General features: G+C 45.8%; 1 protein-coding gene across 1 annotated transcript; it reads right to left on the minus strand.

Moving 5' to 3' along the window:
- Positions 1-314: 314 nt before the first annotated feature.
- PDILT (protein disulfide isomerase like, testis expressed) lies at positions 315-22,220 on the minus strand. Its single transcript, XM_040973932.1, has 11 exons — positions 22,019-22,220; positions 18,451-18,657; positions 13,366-13,499; positions 11,651-11,788; positions 8,904-9,014; positions 8,692-8,817; positions 5,852-6,049; positions 4,711-4,831; positions 2,071-2,249; positions 1,001-1,096; positions 315-652 (listed from the first exon to the last, which is right to left on the minus strand). The coding sequence occupies exons 1-11, from the start codon at positions 22,218-22,220 to the stop codon at positions 425-427; spliced, it is 1,740 nt and encodes a 579-aa protein (XP_040829866.1). The 3' UTR covers positions 315-424.
- Positions 22,221-25,924: the final 3,704 nt, after the last annotated feature.

Below are 25,924 nucleotides of genomic sequence, written 5' to 3' on the forward strand. Positions count from 1 at the left end.
GGGTGTGGGTGGATATATTTTGTGTGTGTGTGCCAAAATTCAGCATCAGCAAGTCAACCTGCCTTACCGCAAAGGTTTAGCCAAACTGTCATCCCCACTCTGGTGATAGCACAATGGTTAAGAGCACAGATTCTGGGGATAGAGTGTTCCTGGGATCTATGCAGTGGGGAATCTACACAAGGGGCTCCAGCAACACAGTGAGATGCATGCCCAGCATGCTGTGGACAAGAGTATTTGTTGCTATTGTGATTTCCCATAGGAACATACAACTCTCCTAAGGCACCACCAATTATGGTGACTCAACAAGGTCCAAAGACATTTAAGGGTTTTTATTATCCAGCCCCCTCCCATCCCACCACAATGACAAATACTTTTCGCTGGAGTCGATCCACTCTGGGCACCTGCCCTCATAGCTTTGGAGATATTAAAGTTCTTCCTTGATTGATGGTTTCTTCTCCTGGCTTGGTGGTTCCTCAGGCATGGCCACTTCCTTCTCTGCCTCACTTGTTTCCTTCTGTCCAGCTGGCTCTTCCAATGTGATCATATTCTGCAGTTCAAGTTGCTCAGGTAACTCTGTCTCCACCAAAGGTACCTCCACATCCTCGACCAACACCTCATCTTCTATCACTCTATTTTGATCAACTGACAAGATCTATCACGGAGAATGTGGAAAGAGGAGGAGAGGGGCAGAAATAATAAATTCCACTATATAATCATAAAGGAGGTCAAATATGTGACAACTGTAACCATCAAGACTCCTTGATGTGCCTAGAGAAAATGTCTTTGTCCTGGAAAGTTCTTGTAGATACAAACAAAGCTCTGACTTTCTTTCAAATAAGTCAACATTCTAAAATCCCACCCAGCATGAGCAGTAAAGTGCTGAAGGGTGATTTGACCTTCTAAGAGAAAGAAGCTACCCTTCTATTCCAAACTGGCACATTTTATCGCTGGTAGTCCTATCTGGGACACAATCATCCAGGGAGCTGCTGCTGGATCTTACCTCCTCTTCCCCTTCTTTCTCCATCCTGATTTTGATGTGGCTTTCCAGGAAGCCAGAGAAGCCTTTCACGGTGTGCTCGCCATCGTACTTAACAGCCTAAGAAAAAAGTGGAGCATGGTCAGGATGGGAGCCCCTCTGGCCAGATACTCAAGAATGGCCACATAGGCAAACCGAGCATCAACTTCCTAGCCATCTGGGTTTGTTGAGCAGATTGCTTAACCTCCCTGAGCCTGTCCTGATATGGCTTTACGTTAAGATACTAAACATTCTTTCTTCGTACAGTTGCAGGGTAGTGAGCCAATGCAAGGACTCTATGGAGTCACATCATCAAGCCCTTATCCTTGGCTGCATGACCTAGTCTTGTGGTCCAGTCGCCTAACTTGCTTGGCATGGTTTCCTCATGTGTGATATGTAGACACCAGCCTCTCACTGTTCTTCAAGGACTGAGTGACTGAATAAAGGTAAAGCATTTATCTCTGCTTGTGACCTGGGAAAGCAGTGGAAGACAGTCCAAGGCTTTGGGACCCTACACCCACACTCAGCAGTGGGGACTTGGTTCACACTTCTTTGACTGACACCCTTCTTCATGTGGCAAAATGGCATGGAGAGTGTGTTCCATCAACACACATGATGGATTGATGACTTCAGTCCCAGCACATGAAAGATATCCTTTGTCTGTCTTAGACATTCCCCTTCCATCTAAAGTGCCCAACCAACACCGCACATGTGGAGATTCCCCCAGTCATATTCCATAGGGTCCCCACGCTTTATCCCCTTGGGACAGAGCTTAGCACTGCTCCTAGAGTGAACTATGCATCCCAGTCCTAACCAATCAAAACACCCACATGCACTTGGCACACAATTGACATAAGTTATACTCAATAGTGGTGAATCCTGGAACTTTGGTGGATACTGCTGGAAAAATATTCTTTAGACTTGAACATAGAGGTTAAAAGGGGCTAGAGCTGAGAATGAACCCAGTTCATTTGATTGAAGGTGGGTAGAAACTGTTTCCCTGATGATAACACAACAACCCATTCAAGTATGTGTCCCCCATAAGAGCCCCTCACTTGTTCAGAGTCAGTGGGGAAAAGCCTGAAGAAGGGATAGCGGTCCTTGAACACTGGCTCAATGTCATTGGCTGTAATGTCAATCTTGGCAATGGTGATGGTAGAGTGATTTTGATATTTGATGCCCAGCTCCTCCAACAGCGGAAACAGCACCTGGCACTTCTCCGACCAAGGGGCATCTGCAAGAAAAAGACCACTGCTCAGGACCATGCAAATGCACACTGTGAAGGCTGGCACCACCACCACGTGCTACTCACGGTCCTGCTGCTTTACAAGTGGTACTCCATCTTTCTCTTAATCCCACAATAATGATTTTTACTTTTCAGTCATTGTACCTGACCATTATTATTAAGAACTTGTTTAACTTGGCCTGGTTGCCCTTATATATGGATACAAAATCTTTTAGGATAGTAACATTTTCTTCCACTCATTGTGGGTCTCACTCTTTTAACATAATGTTCTACTCTGGTTAAAGAAAACCACTAAAAAAAATGTGTGATAGGTGATTCTTCAGGTTCTGCCAAAAACTGTACATGTGTATGCATGTGTGTTACTCACATGAGTGTTCTGATAGAGGTTAAAGCTACTTGCCCAAGGACACCTAGTAATTAAACAGAGGAAGTATGATTTGCTTTGGGTAGTAACCATTGGACAACTGATATAATAACTTCAAGAAGCTCATGAAAAACAGAACCACAAAACAGATTTGTCCTGGTGTAAAGTGATTGACAGACACACGTCAGACTACTGGGTTTCATGCTTAGCTCTGCTTCATGACTCCAGCTTCTTACTGGGTTGTTGGCTCCTGCCATCCACATGAGCTGCCTGGATTGAGTTCCCAGCTCCTACTTCAACACCCAACGCCACTGTGAGCATTTGGGGTATTGGCCAGCAGATGGAGCTCGCTCACCCTCTCTCTCTGCTATTTCTCCCTCTCTCAAATAAACACTTTTTTTTTAATGTTTAAGTTCATTTTGATGATAAAGAATTTTTGAAATCCATGCAAATGAGAGTTCTTTAAAAATGTTATGAAAAAAATGCATCTTATGAAAAACCATATCAACTTCAGGAGGGTTTGTATCAAAATAGTTATCTTTTAATGCTGTGAACTTTGAAGTTCCATCATACAATATACTATGACATAATATTAATAGAATATAACTTCAATGCAGTGGAGGAGAACATGCCCAAAAGAGAACAAGCAAGCTCAAGAAATGTGACAAGTTCAAGCACCCCTGAAAAGGGGATGCCTGACTTTCTTGCAGATATTTCGTTCTCATTTGAATCTGTCCCAGGCTCCTGGCCCTCTGGAGAGAAGTCAGAGACAAACTTCAAATCAAATTTTGCTGGCTCATCCTCGCGCTAAGGCTCAGAGCTTCACATTTCCACCTCTGCGGGAGGAGTGACCCTCAGCACTCTGCCTTTTGATGATCATGCCCCACTTACAGACCAAGGGCCTCCATGGCCCTACCTCCTGCTGGCAGCACCCTTGGCAGCCCTCTAAGGGCCTCACAGACCTGGATAAGAACAGGAGGGGGTCTGATGGCAGCAGCCCCAGGGGGCCAGTCTGACAGCCCTGCTTCCAAGAAAATGAGGCTGCATTTGCCTTTCATCAGAACCTAATGGGCCTTCTGAGAACTCTGGGTGTCAGAGCAGTACAGAAAGGCCACCCCAGCCTGTCATTTAGAGTCAGCAGATGGCAATGATTCAGCCAAACCAACTTGAAATACCTTGTTCTGTGGACAAAAGTTCATCCATGTAGGATTTTCAAAGAGCTTCATGATGTAATGCAGTGATAGCACAGAGTTCGCCTTAAACTTTTTGCCTTGCATATGCTGTGTGACCCAGGGTGAAGCAACAGACTTCTGTGAGGCTGAGTTATCTCATACGTATCCAGGGAAATGCCAGCACACCTTCCTCACAGGCTTGTTGCACAACTCCTGTCAGCAGGTACATCAACAGCAAATTCCTGACTGGCTCCTTTAAAGCACTCAAGAAAGGGTAGCCATGCCTGATCAATACAGGAGGTATCTAAAGCCACTTTAGTGAGAATGTCTTTGACTTTGGGAAATCTGATGATAACTATAATGTAAGTAATAATAACTGCAATAAGAAGTGTCATTTATCAAGTGCTTCCAATATACAAGACGTTGTGCTAAGTCCTGGACATGAAGACTATGGGCTATGAGTAAGTCACAAAAGCCAGAAGAATGGCAATGCTATGCAGTAGGTACAACTGATGGAGGTACAGAGTCACACTGCCTAAGTCCAAACCCAAGTTCAGGAACCTAAGAGCTGTATGATCCTGGGACAGTTTATTCAACTCCTTTAGACTCCATTTACTTACTGATAAAGTGGGAACAAGGATAGTAAATACTTCCAAAAGAATGCTGTGACAATTAAGTAAAATATACAGCGGCTCAATGGGAGGCCTAACATGATGCAGCATCCACTTAAACAATATTAGTCATTAGCACAATTATTGTTAGAAATAGACACAAGCCCTTGTTGTAAGGAAAGGTACTCGATACAGCTCAAGAATTCAGTTTTTAGAGCTACAGTTCAAGGTAGCTAAGAGCATCTCAATCCAATCTTTTTGGGGGTGTGAAGATCGGTTTTGTGCCTCCACAAGATACTTACAGAACATCACAAATACGTCCCTTTCTTTGTCAAAGACAACTAAGTTGAAGTTCTTCCCCACCAGTTGCTTAACCGGCCCTTGGTCCCAGTATTTTGGAATCTCTTCACTGGGTTGATGCCTCTATGGAGAAAATTAGATTCTTAGTGGGGCTCATGACATTAGCATCTGTTAAAAAAAAAATGCTTCCCCCAATTACTCTGGGAATCAAGACCAAGGTTATTCCTATGTCCTATAAAATCCCCATCACATGCTGGTTCCTGACAGCCTCCCCATATTCATCACTATCCTTCGTTTTACTTTCTTTAGGCACTTACAGTCTTCAGTTTATCCAAAGAGCTGATATCCCTCTCACCTTGGAGCTTTGTTTATGCAGTCCTCTCTGCCTGGCACGCCTCCTCAGTCCTGATTCCTACTCTCCCTTCCTTGTCTAGTGTCCTTCACTAGAGAGAGAGAAAGCTAGAGTCTGCAGAGGCTGCCAGGGATAGATACCATGTCCCTGGGAAAGGGCACCCGGCAATGGAGGCACGTGGAGATAAGGTGATCCCAGGCTGTAGCTTGCCTGGAGAGTCTCTATCTACTTCCGTTCTCTGGGAATATTTTTAAAGAATGTACCCTTTCCCCTCCAAAGTGTCTTAGTTCAGAAGATAAATACTATGGTCAACTTACTCATCTGGCTAATTGAGACTATAGCAGGTGCTGCACAGTGTGTGATGTGCTGGGTATGGTTCTTTCTTGAGCCTCTCCTCCTCAGGAACCCCATTTGACCAGAAGTTCCCAAAGCCTTTGAGGCTGAATCCTGTTTGTGCCCTACCATTCCTCCTCCCTGATCCAAGTGTTTATCTACCCTTGAACCAATAGATAAACACATTATAGAGGTGTCAAAGATTCTCCTTTACAAGAATAAATTAGCTCTTCTAAGAGCCTGCATTTTAATTGGAAATTCTTGCAAATAAGTACTTACATTTTTAACTGAAAAATTAATGGTGAATTAATGTGTCACAAATTGGATTGATTCAAGGTGAGGAGATGGAGAGACTCTCCCAACTCATTCTGCCTCCCCATTCAGGTGACCAGAGCCAAGAATTCCAAGAAAGAGTGACTTTCAGGTATAGATCCAATCTCATCCAAGAACAAACTCACCTTGGCATTTTTGCTCAGGAAGTTGCGTCCAAATTTCTTGAGGTTTTGGTAGGTTATATCATCTGAAGGCATTTTGTATCTAACATCTGAGGTTAAGTTGAGGATTTGCACACACGGGAGGTGGCCTTCTAAGACTTGGAAGTAGTCTAGTACACGTCTGTTTCTAGGTTCATCAGAATCCACAAGGATGAACAGGATCTGCCAGATCAAACAAAACATTCATGGCTCTGGATTATTTACCAAACTGGAGAAACTGGTGGAAAAGTGTGGACTGACAGAAGGCAAAGGATGAATCTATAGAGCACTTCTGAAAGAAAATGGAGCAAGGCTTCCCTTCCTTCAGGCAGGCGTGCACCAGTTCCCAAATGCACAACCAGGCTCTAGCCATCAGTCAGGTTTGTGCATCTTTGTGACATGCACCATTGGTACAACTTCAGGACCTCAGGACCCCAATTTCCTTACCTGTAAAAGAGTGATTATAATAGTACTACCTACTATACCTTGTGGGATTGCTGTGAGAATTAACTAAGACAGGGCATATGAGGGCTTAGAGTTCCATTTCTGACTGGCAGGAATCATTCAATACCTGCTAACTCTTACTAGGCTCCACACACAACACTACTCATTCAGCCAACAACTATCCATGGAGTACTTACAACATGCTGGGCATGTTGTGTTACTAAGCACTGGCGATACCACACTGCCCAGAGCAAACAAAAACCCATGCCACATAGTGGAAAGGACAGGCAACAAACACGTAAACAAATTAATCAATGTATGTATCAATGGGTGCCTGTTAAACAATAAAATGAGGCAATGTAACAGAGAAGGTGAGGGAGGAGGAGGAGAGGGGCTCCATGAGAGAGAGATCAGGAGGAGAACATGAGGAGGTGACCTTTTACTGGGATGTAGGTAATGAGTCATAAGTCCAACAACAGTGATTCTGGAAGTAAAACTCATCTATCCAAAAGGCCTAGGGAGGAAACAAACAAAAATGAGCCCAGAATGTCCTAGGAATCAAGGCCAGAGGAATGGGAGCCTAGAGACCTCCACACGGAGGTCAGAAGTCCAGCAAGAAGCTCGGGATTGGTGGGAAATCACTGGGAAGAAAGCGAGTCAAAGAAGCAGCTGATGCTGACTTTGAAAAGGTCAATGTGATGGCAACGAGAGCAGAGGCAGAAAGAGCGGGTAGGGATTGCTGAAGACACCTGGTCTGACACTTGCCGGTCATTCTTCCATCGGAAGTTACAGGGCCCCACAGGTGCTTGCAGGTGCTAAGGAGACTGTGAAAAGCAAAGCAGTCCTATTAAACCATCTTTGTATGATTTTGAGAAACATCAGCTACTTCTCACCTGTTGGGACCTGGAGTATAGAATGAACATGAAAGGTATGGGGCACGTCCTACTGGAACATTAGTGCAGCTGTTTATCTTTGGCTCTAACATGGATTACAATCAACAAAGGGCCTCTGAGAAGCTCACACCTTAGGAGCAACAGAATTTTGAACCTCACCTCTCAATCATTGACAGAATAAACTCCAGCTAGAGTAAAGCATTAAAAAGAAACACCTGGAAGAAAATGTGGTTTGCATTGACCATAGTAATAGGAGGGATGGAGGGATGGCAGCCAGATTGCCATCAATATAATTACATCCAAAATCTGAAAGTGCATATTTGGAAAAAAGAAAAAAAGGACAGTATATTTACAAGAGGTATTTCTGTGGTTGGAATCATCCTTCTTGGAAAATAATGTGATTGGAATGAAGTACAGACATGAAGTAGATTCATTCTTGAGTGGCTTCACTCTGTGTTGATTTGGGGGCTCAAGATTTTTAACTTTTAATTTCAGAATAATTTTCTTCAAAAAAATCCCTGCCATTATTATATTCCTTTAAAAAGAGAGATAAAAATAGCTATGTAGTTCCTATGGCCCAGTTGGTGGCAATCACATTAAAGATAAGGAGAAAGCTTAAGAGAAACTGGTTTGTTTCTAATGATAGCAATGACTTCAATAAGCAGCAGCCCAGTTAACTGCATTTTGCCAACAGTGTAGACTCTCTCTTTCTGCAACTTTGTTTCATACATGAAGAGATGTGATTAGAGATTAATAAGTTCGCCAAGATAACATGTTTAAGTGGAACAGAATTCAAACTCATGTCTCTGCAATAGTAAAACCTAGACCTAGGGCAGGTGTCTGGCACAGCGGTTAAGAAGCCTGCTTGTCTTCCACATTGGAACACCTCGGTCCCCAGGCTCAGCCCTGACTCATGACTCCATATTCCTATTGATGCACATCCTGAGATAGCTCACATTGACTAGGTTCTTGCTACCCACGAGGGAGATTCAGAATCAGTTCCTAGTTCCTACCTTTGACCCCAGCCTATCTCCAGCTGTCCCAGGCATTCGAGGAGTTCATCAACAGGTGGGAGTGCTCTCCCTATCTCTCTCTTCCTCCCATATCCCCTGTCTCTAATACCGCTTCTTAAAACTTAACTTTCTCCAAAAAGCCAACATTTCATCAACTGCTTACCAGGCCATCTGTGTTGCTTCATGCTTTGAGGTTCCTCCCTGACCTCAGGCTAAGGTGATCTTTCTCCACTCACCCTCCAAGCCAAGGTGAAGACCACACTGCATTTACTCACTGTTGAGTGGAGCAAGAGCCATGAGAAAAAGCAGCCAAACTATCAAGATCCAACAGTAGACATAAATAAGAAGATGAGAAAGGAAGGATCACGGGTGTGGGAGTAGGGGAGAAAGAGCCACTGTTCAGAAAGAATAGAGGAGGCTGGTTTAAAATTAAACAGTCAATTGCTCCCAAAGAGCAATGGCACATTCTGCAAACCTTGTTCTGGAATTCCTTCGACGTATGCCTATAATGCTGCATTATGACACCAAATGACTCAGAGCTTCTGGAGGCAAACAGCAACATGTGATTCAAGACATGCAGCTCGTAGATCAAGTCCTTATTCTGAAATGGCAAGGAAAATTTGTCACTTTAGGAACACACAGCTGTCCTGGCTACCCATCTTCAAGGGGGTTCCTTTGCTCACTGACCTCGGTATTATATTCAATGACCAGATCTGTAATTTGCTGCTTAATGACTTGATTGAGGTCAAATTTGTTGGTATTGTCATTAATAAGCTCTTGGCGTTTCACAATTTTCCCCTTGGACACAAGAAGAAAAACATTGGAAGGAGCTACTGTCCATCGTAAAGGCTCTTACCATATATACATAGCACCATTTTTCCTTAAATAAAAGAAACACACTGAGGAATGGTGACAGGTATAACCCAGCTACTTAATACAGACATCTGGACAGAGGAGCCTGTGGGCAGGATGCAGGTATGAGACTCTAGGTCTACAATGACATGGAGTACAAGTGCCTGACAACCTGAGCTATGGTGCTCCAAAATTCTTCAAACTATCTGTGCCAAGGCTGAGATGTCAATGGCTGAGGGCAGTATGAAGGGAAACCCACACTTTCCAGAACTTCACTGCCATCAAAGCCGCTTCCACTAAACCTACCTTCCTTCTACAGAGTCTGATCTTCGCTAGGCTGTGTAGGCTCTCTGGGTCTCCCCTAGATTTCTGCTTTCCTTCTGAGGCATTTTTCTTAATAACTTGCATTTCTAATGTTGCTTACGGCCTCTCAAGAGGAACTGAACTAATACAAGGAATGATATAATTCTCTATAACTCAGGATCAAAGTCTGTGGGTGGAGGAAAAAGGAGGTAACCGTCTTCTGTTTTCCATCTCCTCTTCATTTTCACCAATCCCACCCTGACACAACATGTACTCCCGAAGGAGCCTTCTGCCAGTCTTCAGCTTCTTCCCTTGCTTTCTTCTGACCTACTGTATCACTTCAGAGTGACAGTGTCAGAACACAAATATGGCTATGTTTTTATAATCTTGCTTAAACACTTCATAGCCTCAGCTGTTTTCTGGATAATGTCGACCCATTAATGATCCAGTGAGCTTTTTAGTTCTTGAGTCTTAGTTCTAGGCAGGTCATATGGACTAGTTCATTTATTCCTCATCATATTTCAATAAACTATATACTATTACTTGCTCCATTTTGAAGATGAATAAACTTATATGTAAGAAATTTATCTTAGAAAAGGGAAGTAATGTGCTCAAGATTCTGAGTGACTGAAGAGATTTAAGCCAGGATTGCCATCCAGGCAACCTGACTCTAGCACTACCACTGAAATACAAAAATCTCAAAAATGATTTTTTTCCCAATATTATATCTAGCTTTTGATTTTTCCATGGTGTTTATTCAGTAGACTGGCTAAAGCTTCACATGGAATTTAATTTGGTATAAGGAAAGATAAATGGAGCTGGTAACAAAACAAGCTATTTGCTCAATAACAACATATTTTCCCTACTCATCCACACTGCCGCCTTCCTCATCTACTAAATTTCCATTTATGTTTGAATGTGCTTCTGCACTCAATGCTGTTCCACTTTAAAGCACAAATCAGATCATTTCATTGCTTAAGACCTTTCAATGGTCTCTGTGGGTCCAAGAAAAACAAAAAAGTGGCTCAGAACCTTTGTTGAAAGTCGGGCACACCGTAGGGTCATTCCACCTGCCTCACATGTGGCCATGGCCGAGCAGCCTCACCTCTCGGTGGTCTCTGTAAGTAGCACAGCTATGAGAAATACTCAGCTTTGTGTGGGGAAGAAAGAACGCATGTTCTACGAGCCAGACCATTGTATCCCAAGTAGCAGTCATCAATAGAATATTCTGAGATAGGAAATACTCTACAAATCTGTGATTTCCAATAGAATAGTCCTTAGCTATGTGTGGCTATGGAGCAGTTGACGTATGTCTAGTCAATTGTGTTTAAATCGTCACATGTGACTAGTGAGTACCACCTTGAACAGCTCAGGTCTGGATCCCAGAGAGGGAAAGGAAGAAGGGACTTCATAAACTGAGACACAAATGGCTCTGTGAACCTCTCTAAGGAGTTGAGTGTTTAGGAAGACTTTGGAGAGATTTGGAGGGTTACATAAGAGTTTCAGGGAGGCTTGTTTTGCTTTGTTTTGTTGTTGTTGTTGTTGTTGCTTGTTTGCTTGTTTGCTTGTTTGTAGAGGACTAGATCAGGCCATTGGGATCACCATCGGAGATGACCCAGAATGTAGCAAGCAGATATAAGAAGTAGATACATCTATACAATACTTTGAATATAAAATCAGTTAGAGTGGTATGACTGGTTGTTTATGACAGATATAGAAGAATTAGACGTTAGATTGTTGCCTGAGGTTTTTTTGCTTATCTAATTAGATAATTAGAGACAGAGAAAACACAGAAGGAGACTTGGGAAGGAGATTATGACCTTGGCCCCAGGTACGCTGAGGCACTGCAAGGTCTGGAGAATGGAGATGCCTGCTGGAGGTGGGCATCTGTCAGTCATGGTGCAGAGATTTCTGGTGGTGGGTAGGATGAGGAAGCATGGGCCAAAGCAGAAGTAGCACCTGGGGCTGAGTGACATTTACTGGTCAAGGGTAAGAGAAGGAACTTAAAATGAAGACCAGAGAAGCACCAAGAGGCTGTGACTTCATGGACGCCAACCAGTTCAGGCCACTGAGTTCACAGAACTTGAATTCGCCACCCCTCCCGGAAGTCCTACATTTCCTGCTACATTGAACCAGTTACCACCTAGACTCAAAATCTTACCTTTTTGGTGGAGGAATCCATCATGAGGGGAGGGCACAGGGAGGGGATGGAGGAATCCCAGAGTCTATGAAACTGTGTCACATAATGCAACATCATAATTTTTTAAAAAAAATCCTACCTTTTTGAATACCAAGACACTGTCCAGGACGACATGGAAGCGGCCCATGGTGTTTTTGATTGTTATCACACCAAATGTTATCTCTGGGTAGTTTTTGATCACGTCATAGAACAGATCTGCCACTTCCTCTTCCAAATCCTGTTTGGAAAAAGACCAAAAAAATGCTGACTTATTTAAAAGAAAGATGGAAATAGTGACCAGTTGGTTACTTTACTTTCCCAAGTTTGGAGGATGTGCAAAGTAAACTAAGTAAACTAAATCTCCTCTCATGGAAATGTCACACCCAAAACACTTCTCTGACTAGAACTAAAGCCATAATAGCAATGCAGAAAGTTGATAAGCTTAACTTTTTCTAATGATCAGAATATAGGCTATTCTAACTTGGAGATGGAAAGCTTTTAGTATTTATTCCTTACCTGTCTTGAAAAGAAGTGATTGATTTGATCACATGAAACACTGAATGTGAACTTTATATATATTAAGATACAGCTATAGCGCCTGGCATGGTAGCCTAGAGACTGAAGTCCTTGCCTTGCACATGCTGGGATCCCATATGGGTGCCAGTTCGTATTCCAGTGGCCCCGTTTCCCACCGAGCTCCCTGCTTGTGCCTTGGGAAAGCAACTGAGGATGACCCAAAGAAGCTCCTGGCTCCAGCCTCATATAAGCTCAGCTCCAGCCATTGCAGCCACTTGGGAAGTGAATCAGCGGATGGAAGATCTTCCCTCCTCTCTCTCCTCCTCTCTGTATATCTGACTTTCCAATAAAAATAAATGAATCTTAAAAAAAACAGATATGTAAGAAATTTTCTAAAAGCCAGAAACAATCACAAAGAGACAAAAGGGAATCAATAAAAAGTTATCATGACACATTTTATAAATTATTTATATCCTTCTCCAAGCATATTGCCTTGTTGGTATATTCTCAAATGAGTACATGTTTATCAAGGTTTATTGGTGGAATGCTCAAGAAGACATTAGGACAAGAATCTGGCCTGGCCAAAGTGTGGCTGGCTGTTGTCAGAATCATACAAAGCAGTGACAATGACTCTTGAAACAAAAGAAAGACATAATTTATTCTGTGATGTCCTAAACTGACCCTCAAAAAGACTAGTCATACTATTAAAATCAATTAAATGAATACATCAATCACCTTTGTCTTCACTTTTTACTTATTTGAAAGACAGGAGAAGGAGAAAGAGACTTGAGAGAGAGAGGTGGAGAGAGAAACAGAGAGAGAGAATGAAGCTTTCATCCATTGATTCATTCCCCTACAACAACTAGAGCTGGAACAAACCACAGCTAGGAGTGTAGCACCCAGTGTGTTTCTCCCCTGAGTCTGAAAGAGACCCAAGTACTTGAGGCACTATCCCTTCTGTCTCCAAGGCATGATTTAGCAGGGATTGGCCAGAACTCAAACCCAGACGGTCTGAGACAAAACAGAGGAGTTCTAAGACATCTTAACAGTTAAGACATCTTAACTGCCACCCCAAACATCCTACATCTTTCTCTATTTCTGTCCATCTTCCTAGACACTTTTTCTATTCTCTTCACTTTCCACTGAAACCGTGGAGCTCTCTAAGATAACCAGATTATTGAGTGGAGAAAACTTGGTATGAGACAACCTAGATGGATAAGTCTCTTTCCCACCACCTCCTCCTAACCCCAGCACTTCTCACCAGCCAAAAAGCCTCCTCCCACCTCTTGACCCCAGTACCTGAAAGAAGCCAATGATGACCAAAGGTCTGGAAGTCACAAATTCTGCCACCTGTTGGCTGTTGTTGAACAGAAATGCTTTCTGACTAATCTGTCTTCTCAACCAAACGACCAAGGCAGTAGATTCAACCACTCCTGGAAACAAAGACAGTGAAAAGAACCCCAAAGAGGTTTCTTGTTGATCAGTAACCAAGTCTGTGTTGCCCAAGTTTCATGAGCAGAAGTGTAAAAGCAGCTTGTCTTGGGTTCCTACTGCTCGAAGGTCAAGTTCAGTTCTTCCATTTCCCTCAAGTTCAAGGCCTGAATGTTAACAGCAGCTGACAGAGTTTAACAAAAGCCAGATTATTTGCTGAGTGTTTTGGGTGTGTTGAAATCTTCACAACAACTCTGTAGGACAAAGACTTCTCCTCTCCCCATTTTGCAGCTAAGGAAATCAAAATTGAACTTACAGTCAACTAGTCAACCTAGAGGTCAAATCTCATGGATAGTATGCCAGCCTCCTTTTCTTACGCACACACTCCAAGGTGATGGAAAGACCATTTTTAGATACATAAATTCAAGTACTTGAAAGTCTTTACCTCTAAAATGAGGACACATACCCCATGTCTGGAAAGAGATAACACTACACTGCAGTGTACACAGGGCTATAAACACATGAATGTGTGCTTCCTAAGATGGCAGCAAGTCATATGAAATATTGTTTCTGTGAAGCTCTGTTATAGGATAGAATGGAGCATCTCAAGTAAGGTTTTCATAAAAAGTAATGTTTGTTGTAAAGAACCATAGTCTTCATCCATAGACCTTTTCATTCACTCACCCTTTTTCCTTCACTCATTCATTGGACAAATCCTGAGTACCATATGCCCATGGTGTTAGCTACATATTGTCTTGGGGTTATGGTGGTGAAGGGAATCAAATGCACGCCTACTGTTTTGAAGCTCTGCAGGACAGACTCAACCAATAACTGCACACACCAGTCTGTAATCCCACCCAGAAGAGAAGTGTTCAAAGGCAAGCTTTAAAAGCCTATAGCAGAAACATCTGACCTAGACTGTGAAGTCAGAGAGATCTTCCTGGAGGAAATCTTGTGTGATCTGAAAACTTCAGGATGCTTAGAATCAGCCAGGGGCAGAGGAGCAAAATAAGAGGCTCTACAATAGAGTGGGCAGCTTGTGCAAAAGCCCTAGCATGGCACACACTGCCTCCTGGACTTGAGGAATGCACTCTGAAAGGCAAAGCACTTGACTTTCGGTAGCTTCATTTCCACAAGCATTAGGTCTTTTAGAAAAACGTATAACCAAGTACATTTCCATGTGCACATAACAACGAATACTTTGATGATTTTCACTTGTGTATGACTGCACTGAGATCAAGATACAGAATATCAGCAGCCATGGAAGAATCCTTACTGTGCCCCCAATCCCCATTCCTTCACTCTCTACCACATGGCTCATCATGATCCTAGCTTTAGATCATGTGCATGAGTCTGCCTGTGCATGAATTTCATGCAAATGGAATCACATAGTGTGTGTTGTCAGGACCGGCCTTGCTATTTTTCAGTTTTCATCCCCATTGCCCATATACCTGCAGTCTCATCTCCACTCCTCTGTAGTAACCTATCATGTGTACACCCACAATTCCTCTATCTGTTCTCCAGTGATGGGCATGGCTTTGTCTCCAGTCTGGAGCTACTGTGAATGAACTTCGGTGCATGTCTCCAGGACACATGGCACGTGCTTCTGTCAGGTATAAGTCCAGCTGCCATGCTCAGCTTCAGTAGATACAGATCACGCTATTTAAAGAGTCATAGTTGAGTCAGGTTGATGGAAGCTCCCCATGAGGATGATGCATTTACTCGAAGAGACAGGGGAATGGGGGGCTTGATGCTTCCCTCAGCTATTTGGAAGCACCCCACTATTGTCACCCTCTACTAAGATTTCAGCCCCTGAGTTGAGCTTCTATTCTCACAGTGTTCCTGAGTCATCTTTCAGGAAAATGGGTACACATTGGAGGGGCAGGAAAGCCTCCAAAGGAAATTCTCTGGTTAAAATTATAAGTACTCTATAAAGAATCAATTTGAAAATTCTGAAAAGACAAAAAAAAAAAAAAGATGAGCAAACAGCCTCCAAAGGAGTTTAAATCTCAGATCATCTGAGCCTCATTTTGGCCTCACTCCCCAGCCCCTCTTGGGTCACCAGCCAGCATATCAGGCTTTGGCACAGACTGGCCCCTCCACATGGCTTTCTTTTGCCTTAGCTCTCCAAGTGCCATGCCTCATCCACATCTCGGGGTGGGCTCCACAGCCCCCACCCCCTGCAACAGCCCAACCATTCTTGGTCTTGTGACATGTTCTGCTTTCTTTCCTACATTCATTACTTTCTGAGATTGCTGATGCATGCCATGTGTGCCCCCAGTATGGCACCTAGGATTCCTGCCACACTCTAGGATGAATGAATGATGTGCATGGCTTGAGGGAATTTGATCTTGGGATATGTGAGCCCCCTTGGTACTCATGCACTCTACTGGACTAAGGGAGTCATGAACTTGGCGAACAGTTTATTCTGGGCACCTGCAGTTCAGGTACTGCCCTCTTTGGGCACTGTGCCTCTTCTGGCGCTTGGCTGTGAGCCAGAGGACACAGTGACAATTGAGGTGTGAACGCTTTGTCAATGATTGACCGGACCTAGCACTCAGCTGAATATTTCCAGGCACAAGCTGTGAATGCATCATTAATAGAGGGCCTGGAGGCAACATGAGCCTCCTCCCTCCAGGAAAGTGGTCAAGGCCGAGTCTCCCACCATCAATCCTCAGAGATTAGAGGTGAACGGACTGGAGCTGTGACCCAGCAAGGGTAAATCTCACCTGCCTTTCCGTAACAGTCACATCGCAAATGTGACTCCCCCTCTTACTTCAGACTCGTGCTTAGAAAACAGAAAAGTTTATTCAAATTCTCATAGCTAGAGCTCACTGTAGTCCCTGCCCAGTTTCCATTCTGGCATCCCAGCACCTCACTAAGGAAGCAGGAATTGGCTCCTTGGTATGCCTGCCTGCCATACACCCTCACAATTCTATTCCACTTAAACTCCGAAACTAAGAACTTGCTTGTTCCAAGTAGTGGATTAGAGTCGGGGAACAAATGATATGATACTAATGATAAAGACATCTGCCGCTCCCTTAGCATCATGTAGAGCAGAGTTCAACAAACTGTAGCCAGTAGGCCGAATCTGGTGGCCCTAGGACTTTATGAATAAAGTTTTATCAAACACTACCTTGGCCATGTGTTGGCATTCTGTCTGCTTTCACATTGCTTCAACAGAATTGAATGTGACAGACATTTGGCCTTTAGGACAAAATGTTTATCAGCTGTCTGCAGAAAATGCTTACTAACTCTTATTAGCTGGGGACTTTGAGGAAGCCAGTCCAGTTTTCTGTGGTACAGTTTCCGCATCTGTAGAAAAACTGACTACACTGAATTATGAACACATTTTAAAAGTCCAACATGCAGCACCTGGAACAGTCAGTGCTGCAGCTATGGCTCAGGCCCCGCACCTCCCAAACGCCCCTGCATCTTCCTAGCAACCCCAGGAGGTACCTATGCCCACCATTCCCAATCCACAGATGACAAGAGGAAGTATCTGTTCCTTAGGCAGTAACTAAGGATTTGGATCCGGAAAATGTGTTGCCAATTCCCATAGACTCTTCAGGAGGCCCAGGAATGGAAGTGAGGTCAGACCCTGTCCCTGACCTTCAGCCATCTCTGATTTGCTCTTGGGACAGATCTGAGATCTGGCATCAGAGTTGCTCCCTTGAAGACAGGGTCATTGGTGAAATGACTTTGGCATTGTCAGTCTTCGCTTTCCTCCCCAACACCAGCACATCCCAAAGCAAGGGATCATTGATTGGATCCAAAGGGTTCACAGAAAGTAACAGCCTCTGCTCCTTCCCTCTCTGTCCCTGCCCTCCTTCCTCTCTCCCCCTGCACCTTATGCCTTCCAGCAGCCTGCCTGGAGCCACAGCCCTCCTCTGTCTCTTTTGTAACTGCTGATTCTTCCCCCCCCCTCCCCCCAGCATGTCCTTCCACAAGCCTAGCCTGCATCTCCCATGCCCTCTTGTGTCCATTTTGAAAACCACAAGGCATACCCTGTCACTGCTGCTTGTGTGGGCATTCCCCAGCCCACCTGTCCCTACCACATCATCCCATCTGGCTTGTTAGAAGTCAGCTATATGCCAGACCCTACGATCCACAGTCTCAATGTCCTGAAAATCATTCAGCACATATAATGGGAACATTCTCACATAGGAGAGGCTATGCTGCTCCCGTCTGTGTTCATCAGTGTTATCCATCCATCACGATACAGCCAAATACATAAGTTTAAAAAAAAAAAAACAGTACTTTCCATATGTCACACTGAAGTGTATAATTCTCCAAATCTCAATATTTAGACAGGGCTTGACACATTGGGGGGGGGGGGGTTCAATAAATGCGTGTTAACTAAATGATTGATATAAATTCAAGCGTTTGCTAGATGCCCCCACCACAAACCAGCCTTCCTTTTGGCTAGTTGGCACATTTCTACCCTGGGACTCAGTCAAAATCACTATAAAGTAGCAGAGTGCATGAGGGCAGGTGGAATTAGAAGCCCAGTGAACCCAGCCTCCCGTCTCAGCCCCATTCACCAAGATGCAAGATGTGGTAGAAGCAGCGACATAGGCACCCATATGTTCCTAGGGCCACAAAGCAGAATCATGTTGCTCAGCCCTTCTTGTGTTTTGGAGAATCCATGTGACAGAGTTCTGGCCAGTTCAACAGGAACAGAGGTGATAGTCACCACTTCAGGTCTGGTCAGGGTCACGGCTGTCACCTGTGGCAAGCTTCTGCCTTCTTATCCTAGCTACCCAATCAGAGACCAAAAGAAGAGCAAGTTGTTCACAAACTCGTCCTAGAGAAAGAAGGGCGTGGCCACAAGCCAGAAGGAGCCTGAGTCCCTGAGGGGCCATGTGGAGCAGAGCCTCCCACCTTCACCCTCTGGCAACCAAGTGGGCTTTACACGGGCACGGGGTAAACTTGACACACAAGCCCCCTCACCTTTGCAAGTGATGGGCTCTGATCTGTTGCCCTCAAAAAACAGCTTCAGCGACGGCGCCTTCTTCACACCAAACTCCTGCTGAAGCTCCTTCTCCACGGTGATGTCCACTTTGCCAAAGCCAACCCCGTTCTTGCCTTTGCCCATGACATCGACAGCTTTGCCCAGCTCCTCAGCCAAGTTCCTGGACTGCTTTGAGGATGCGTTATCTGAAAGACGTAGCATGGAGAGAGCTCATCAGAGCCTCTCCCTACCACTTGCCACTGCTCACCACCACTCCCCACCACCTGAGGTCACTTCTTTATTTGACCTATTTTGTTCTCAGCCCTTTCTTGGGCCCAGTTGCTACTGGATACATGACATGGAGTGATCCAATGAAAGTTTGTACAAGTGGACAATTTGGGAAAGGTACATAAGAGTTTGTAGGGCTCGCTGATATTGGAAGCCCAAACTGTGATCAATGCTGGACAACATCCTCAGTGTCTCTAAGCTTCATTTTTTTATGGGAAAAATCAAAGCAGCTACTTTATGGAGCTGCCAGAATGAAATGAGAGATTCTAATATTTTTGATTTATTTATTTGAAGGGTGGGAGGGAGAGAGAGAGAGAGAGAGAGAGAGAGAGAGAGAGAGAGAATGCCCCTATCTGTTGATTCACCCTCACTATGGCTCCAACAACCAGGATGGGATCAGGTCAGAGTCAGGAGCTGGGAACTCACGTGGGTGGCAGGGACCCACGTGCTGCTTCCCAGAGAACCAGGAGTAGATCTGGGGCCTGAATCCAGATGCTGAAATATGGAATGTAGGTGTCTCAAGCAGCATCTTAGCTGCTGTACCAAACACCTACCCACAAAATGATATTTACTGAATCATCCATTGCCTAGTGCTTATTAATTTCTAAGAGCTTTATGTGTTTCAAGTCATGCACATCTCCCCATACCCCCACGGAGTAGGTACTATTATTACCATCTCAGTTTTATGGGTGGGTAAATTGAGGCACAACAAGAGTATCTATTTGCCCAGGGCCCTGTGGCAGTGGGTGCTTAGGTTGGGATCTGAACCCGTTCCTTGTGGATGCAGAGTTCCCATCCACTGACCAGCACTGTGCATGTGAAACTCATCAGCCAGTACTTTCACTCCTGGCTACTGGGATGAAATTTGTGTGGACAAGATCTTGGGCGCGAGGGGGGGCGGAGTGAAAGGGAAAGGCAGAGATTGAGAGAGGTTTCATGAGTGCCATCTAGTGGAATGTCCTGGAGCTAGCAGGCCAATGTGGGCCCCTGCAACTGCAGGGGGAGATTCTGGCACATAAAGAAAGCCAGGTGTGAGGAGAGGGCAGGAGGGTGGCTTGATGTTCTCTGATTCCTTCTCAGCATCCACCTTGGAGAAGCAGTCACAAAAAACGATGAGCTACTCTGAGGAAAGAGACCGAATACAGAGCTCTGGCCTCCTAGGTTTTTTCCATGGGTGGTGTGGAAATAGCCTGAAATAACAAACTGGTCTGTGATCTTGGCAGGAATGGGGCCCCTGGGAAGCAGCCCAGTGGGCCTTTCATCGCTCTAAGAACACTCTGAGACTCCAGGCCCAGGCCCAAGGCAGATGGCCCAGCCAGGGAGGCGGGCATTGAGTCTCTGTTACACAGGAACACTCTGTCTTTCTCACACTTCCTGCATCTTGTAAAACACAGCCCAGGGAGCCAGACACTGGGATGGCTGTGCACATGTAAACCCAATGTACCAGCAATCTCTCCTGCTCCTATAACAGAATCCAGGCATAAGCAATCAATGGGTGCCTCCCTCAGAGACAGCAGCTTCTCCACTTCCTACTCCATCGCCATCACTGCCTTGATAACCCCCATCCACCACCACCAGCAGGCTTGGCCTATTGGGTACTGCCCTGGATCCACTGTCCTGTGGGGTCAGCCATGCTGGGCCCATGGTTGCTGGCTGACAATCGCCCATATATGACCCACTTTCATCATTACAGCCAGAAATAATTCGCTGTTGTATAACTAAGGAACCTAATGACAATCATGGGTGGGTGGAGGGCACATCTTCAACTCTCCGTGCACCTGTCACTGTGCTTAGCACATTTTCACATGGTCTCCCCAGTAACCCTAGTTATGAAATAATGTCATTAAATTCTTCAATTTGGCCTAGTGATTCGGATGTTGGTGCAGGTGCCCCACATCTCATGTTGGAGTGCCTGGACTCAATTCCTAGCTGCAGCTCCTGATTCCAGTTCCCACCCAATGCACACCCAGAGACTCCACATCCGGGGTCCCTGCCACCCACATGGAAGGCCTGGACTGAGAACCTAACTCCTCCTGGCTTTGGCCTCCCAGCTACAACAGCTGTTTAAGGAGGAAACAGGAAATTTGTCTCCCTGGCACTCTTCTTTCAGTCTCTCAAATAAATAAGCAAATAAATAAGCAAATAAATATGTTTTTAAATGTTAGGTTTCCCACTTGGCAGCCAAGTAAAGAGGTTCAGAGTGTTCAAGGTCATTTGTTCAAGGTTGCCATGCTGGGAGGTGGTGGAGCAGGGTATTTGAATGGAGGACTACAACACTCCAAGGCCGACCTTCACCTCCTTACACTGCACTGGCCGGACAGAAATAATAGGGTTCTGGAAGGTTGTGTTAGAGGGGGACAAGCCGAGAGGGGACAAAGGTCACCCTGAAGCAGCATCCAAGAGCGGACAGGAAGGAGAATCTGCATGGAGCGGCTGCTTGGAATGCAGGCAGAAACCAAGGAGGAGGAGGGACCCTGCCCTGCCTGGCTGGCTCCTTTAGGTCCCTCCGGTTTTGTCTCAGCTGGCCAGGCCTGGCCCGTCCCAGATGCAAGCCTTGGCCCTTGCCTGGAGCCAGCTGGCCATGCTATATGCTTCTAAATCCATGGCTCACAGCTGCCTTTCGCATTCTCCAGATCCCTCCATGTGGAAAGTGTTACAGCACAGCAGAGATCCACGGTTCTCCACTTGGGCTGTGTGACATTGGGTAATACTCTTTGCCTCTCTGAACATTTTTTCTTAACTGTAGGCAGGTCATGATGCTTACCACACTGGGCTGTGTGGACCCATTGACCTAACTTCACGAAGTGCTCAGAACAGAGCCCAAGGCAGAATGGGGCAGCCCTCCTGCCCAGACCCTAGGGAGTGTTCTCTAGGAAGAAACCTGTCCCCACTCCTGCAAGGTCTATTGGGGCAGCAGAGAACAACAAGTCCCAAGGCATACCTGCCATCACTCAGGACCCTCTGCAAGTTACAGGAACTCATCGCAACTCAGTGTGGTTGCCACGTTCACACCCATTTTTACAGGAGAGAAAACTGATACCTGGAATGTCAATGATACGTGATGGTCAAGCCTGACTCCTAGCCTTGAATGGGACAGAGCAGCCGCACACAAACCCAAGGCCAAAGTAACATCCTGGTCCATGCTGTGATTTGTTTAAGCTCTTTTTCAGCCTCAGCATTCTTAGCTGGAACCTGAGGGCCATCTTATGTGTTCACACAGCTACAAAGCATCAGGCCTCCACCTGACCATCATTCACCACCTGAGAGGGACAAACTCACGGAAGAGCACCATGAGGAAGCGGGTCTCTTTCAACATCTGGTCCAGGCCTGCAGGTGTGAGCACCATCAGATTGCCTTCCTCCACGATGCGCAAGGGCTGGGTTATGTTGATACTGGAAACTTCGTCGTCGTTCTCCAGCAAGCTATGGTCAGCAGAAACGCAAGAAGCCACCAACAGGAGGGGCACCCAGAGCAGCCCCATGGCTGTGCTGCAGGAATAGAACCCTCAGTCAGCACAGGTGGTAGGGCCCATGTCAGCCCTTCCCGGCAATGCCCACAGCTGGGCAGCATAATCAGACATCAGGTCAACCTCAGGCCCAGGCCTGCTAGTCAGAGAGCCCGGAGCTGCAGGACACAGAATCCCACAGGCTGCAGGAGCGCTTCAGAGAGGCAATCTTGCTCCCAAGTCCTAGGGTGAGCCCTGGATTCCAGGGGTGACTAGCCCCCTCCCCGCTCACAGCCTCCCAGGAGTCCCTCTGTCAGCACTGCTATCCCACACACTGTGCTCCGCCAGCTCCTGCAAGAATGCCCCTGAGACGGGAAGCTTACCACCTGGCTGTGTACCTCATTTGATTTTCTTGGGTGTAAATATTCTTTTTTTTATAATTTGTGATGAGGTACACTTGAGAAAAAGTTCCAGGCACCATAATAAAAACACATTCACTTGAAAATTAGAATCTCTGACATGAATCCCACGTGGAGAAAATCACAGTTTGCAATGAAAAAGTTGCACATTTTGAAAATTCTGAGTGCGTACTTTCCAGTGCATGTCCTAAAGCATGAATGATATCCAGATTAGTGCTTGATTCATCCTGAACCGTGGATATGCATGTCCCACCCCTGCCTTAGGGGAATTTTGAGTGAATACCACCAGTCTGTCTCTCCGAGGAGCAGCTAACTTGGAAGGACTCGGATAAAAATATTACAAAGAATTTCTTGAGGAATGTCAAAAAATACTAATTCTCAGGCCAAACCACTAGGTTGTGATTTGTTTGGGGTAGGGGGATGAATCAGGACACTAATTTTTTAAATGTCCCCCCACCATCAAGTCAATTCTATTGGGTAGCCATTTGTACCCAAGTTCATGGTTCAAACCATGGCCCCTGGCAGAGGGAAGACTACCAGGGCAGGGCTAGTAGTCAGATTTTCCACTCTCATAGACACTCATACCTGTGGGAAGCTGGCTCGCTCTTAAGTGAGCTGGGGTTGGGAGGCTGCACAGGACAGTCCTGGCCTGAAGAGTAGGCTCCTGGCTCCCCTTTGTGACTAGAAGGTGGCACACAGGCAGCTGGGTGCTCCAAGGAAACCCAGAGACAGAGGTTAAGTGCCCCTCCTGGGCAGTCTGGCAGCAGTGTTCTGAGTTCTGAGGTTGCAGAGAGACAGGGTCGCCCTGGAGATTGGGCCATTGTTGAGTAAGAGGCAGCCCTGCCCATAACCAGCAGGAGCTGGGCTTGGTTGGGGGGTGGGGTGCAGGAACAAGGCCGACAGAAAGCAGAAGGGTTCTGGGCTCAGTCGCTGCCAACTGTGTGGGCTGGAACATGTCCCTCTCCCCGTTTCAGGTCCAACATCCAGTCCTGTAAGATAGCGTACCCCTCACAGGGGTGCAGGGCATCAACAAGGAGACACATGCAGCATGAGCCCTAGAGTTATTCCCAGAGGGCAGCAGTCCCCTCATCCATCACCACCCCAGCTTCCCCACACCATCTACTCACTGCTCCAACCACAATGGCTCCTTGCTAGTCCCCAGAAACAACTCTGTTCCTGCTTCAGGGGTCTTCTTGCACTTATGTTTTATCTGATGGAGAAGACCACCCTACATGGGGCCACTCAAGGAGCAATCTCTTGTCACCTTCAATTCTTCACTCAAGTGTTATCTTCACAGTTAAGCCTTTACTGACCCCTTGGTTGAAAAACTTAACACTGGGCCCAGCTCAATAGCCTAGTGGCTAAATCCCTGCTAGTATCCACCGGGATCCCATATGAGTGCTGGTTCATGTCCCAACTGCTCCACTTCCCATCCAGCTCCCTGCCTGCGGTCTGGGAAAGCAGTTTAGGATGGCCCAAAGCCTTGGGACCCTGAACCCATATGGAATACCTGAAGGAAATTCCTGGCTCCTGGTTTTGAATCATCTGAACTCTGACCATGAAATCATTTGGGGAGCGAATCAGTGGATGGAAGATCTTTCTCTCTGTATCTCCTTTTTGTATATCTGCCTTTCCAATAAAAATAAATCATGAAACAATAAAACTGTAACACTCATTTTCCCAATGCTGTGACATATATCCTGTACCCCTTATGACTTTTATGGGTTTGTCATAACATCAATCACCTACTAGATTTCAGTTTATTTGACTTAGCAGTAAATTATTGGTGCTTAGCATGTTTTGGATGATACATGGCCACAGACATCAGAACAACAGCCAGGAGCCCCTGGTAGTTCTCAGAGATAGAAGAATTAAAAATTTCTTTCTGGACTCAGGAGAGGAACTTTCTCTGGCCCTTACTTAGTTCCAGCTTTGGCTCCTGATCCTCTCTTGCACTGACCACCAGGGTCGCTCAGGAGCCCCAAAATTAGCTCAGATAGACACAGAGAGACTAATATAGAAAAAGTCAGCTGGCCTATAATTGCTCAGCCTGTACTTCACTGGTCAGGTTCCCGATTTAGCTTTTCCTAGACCTCATTAGGTGGGATGTAGAGTTCAGTTGTTCTTCACTTGCTAATCCCCACTTATTGGGGATTTCTCTGCTCACCTGCCTAAGACTTTTCTACTCTTCAACTGTGAATATATGGCTTGTTAGAGTCATAACACTGTTTTGATTACCCTAAAATGCACGAAGTTCTGCAAAATCTTGCTTGTGTACTATAAACTGCTGAGTTTAAATTTTTAAAAAAATCACGTCGATGGTGACCTGAAATCCCAGGGAACACATCCACCCATACGGAAGCAGCCACTAGCTGCTACAGTGGGAGTCTCCCCTCCCATTGACCGTGGCGAGAAAAACCTGGCAGCGGCCCCTTGCCCTGGTTCAATGTGCTTCAAAACCATTGGCAGCTAACACAGGCTCCAGGTCCGCCCTCTGGCAGTGTCCAGGCCAAAGTTCCTCCCGTGGGAGGTTTTGTCAACTGTTGGCTTTCCCCAGTGGCACAGGCTGCAACAGAACGCGGGTTCCTTCTGCATCGTCTGAGACCCTAGTAAGGTAATTCAACAGGTGTCTCCTGTACCATTCCCCAACCTCCTGCCGGGCTTTGCTGATGACCCATGAAGGAAATGCCTTGGGAACTTGGAAAGGGGGCCTGAGCTCTGTGGAGAGGCCAGAGGAACCTAGTGGTAGGCCAGGAGCACAGTCTGGGGGAGGCAAGGGGGTAGGCAGGGCAATCAGGAGGAGTGGAGGAGGGGGCCTCTGGGGCCACAGCTGCAGGCCTGGCAGTTATAGCAACAACACTCAGGTTTCTCTGGGAGGTGAAATCTGGAACTCACTTTTCCCCCTCTTTAGTGTCAGTGGTAGCTCTGTAAAAATGGAGGAAATAACCCTGTAGGCCTTGGGCCCTTCTTAAGGACTCACAATCACACTGAGGAAGCTTTGCAGCATGCTCAGTCCCCAAAGGTAAGCTTAGCCTGGATTCCTTGCTGTTGTCACAGGTCATTGCTGCTGGGCGGAGTGCTCATCTTCTGGTGTTAGGAGCACCCAGGAGAGCTAGAACAGAAGCAGGAAGTAGCCTAACACAGCCCCAACTTCCACATGCAAGGGGGACACATCTGGGGATGCTGCATAACAGATTCTAAACCACAGGTGACCAGAAGAGGTTGAGGTGGAGCAGTTGAAACTGATGCTCATATGTGGCAGCTGCCGCTGGTGCTGTTGCTGTTCCAAAGACCACACTGGGAAGTAGCAAGATGGCGCCA

This window comes from Ochotona curzoniae, unplaced genomic scaffold (genome assembly GCF_017591425.1).
Source record: "Ochotona curzoniae isolate NIBS_2020 unplaced genomic scaffold, NIBS_Ocur_1.0 contig_2321, whole genome shotgun sequence".
NCBI classification, from domain to species: domain Eukaryota; kingdom Metazoa; phylum Chordata; class Mammalia; order Lagomorpha; family Ochotonidae; genus Ochotona; species Ochotona curzoniae.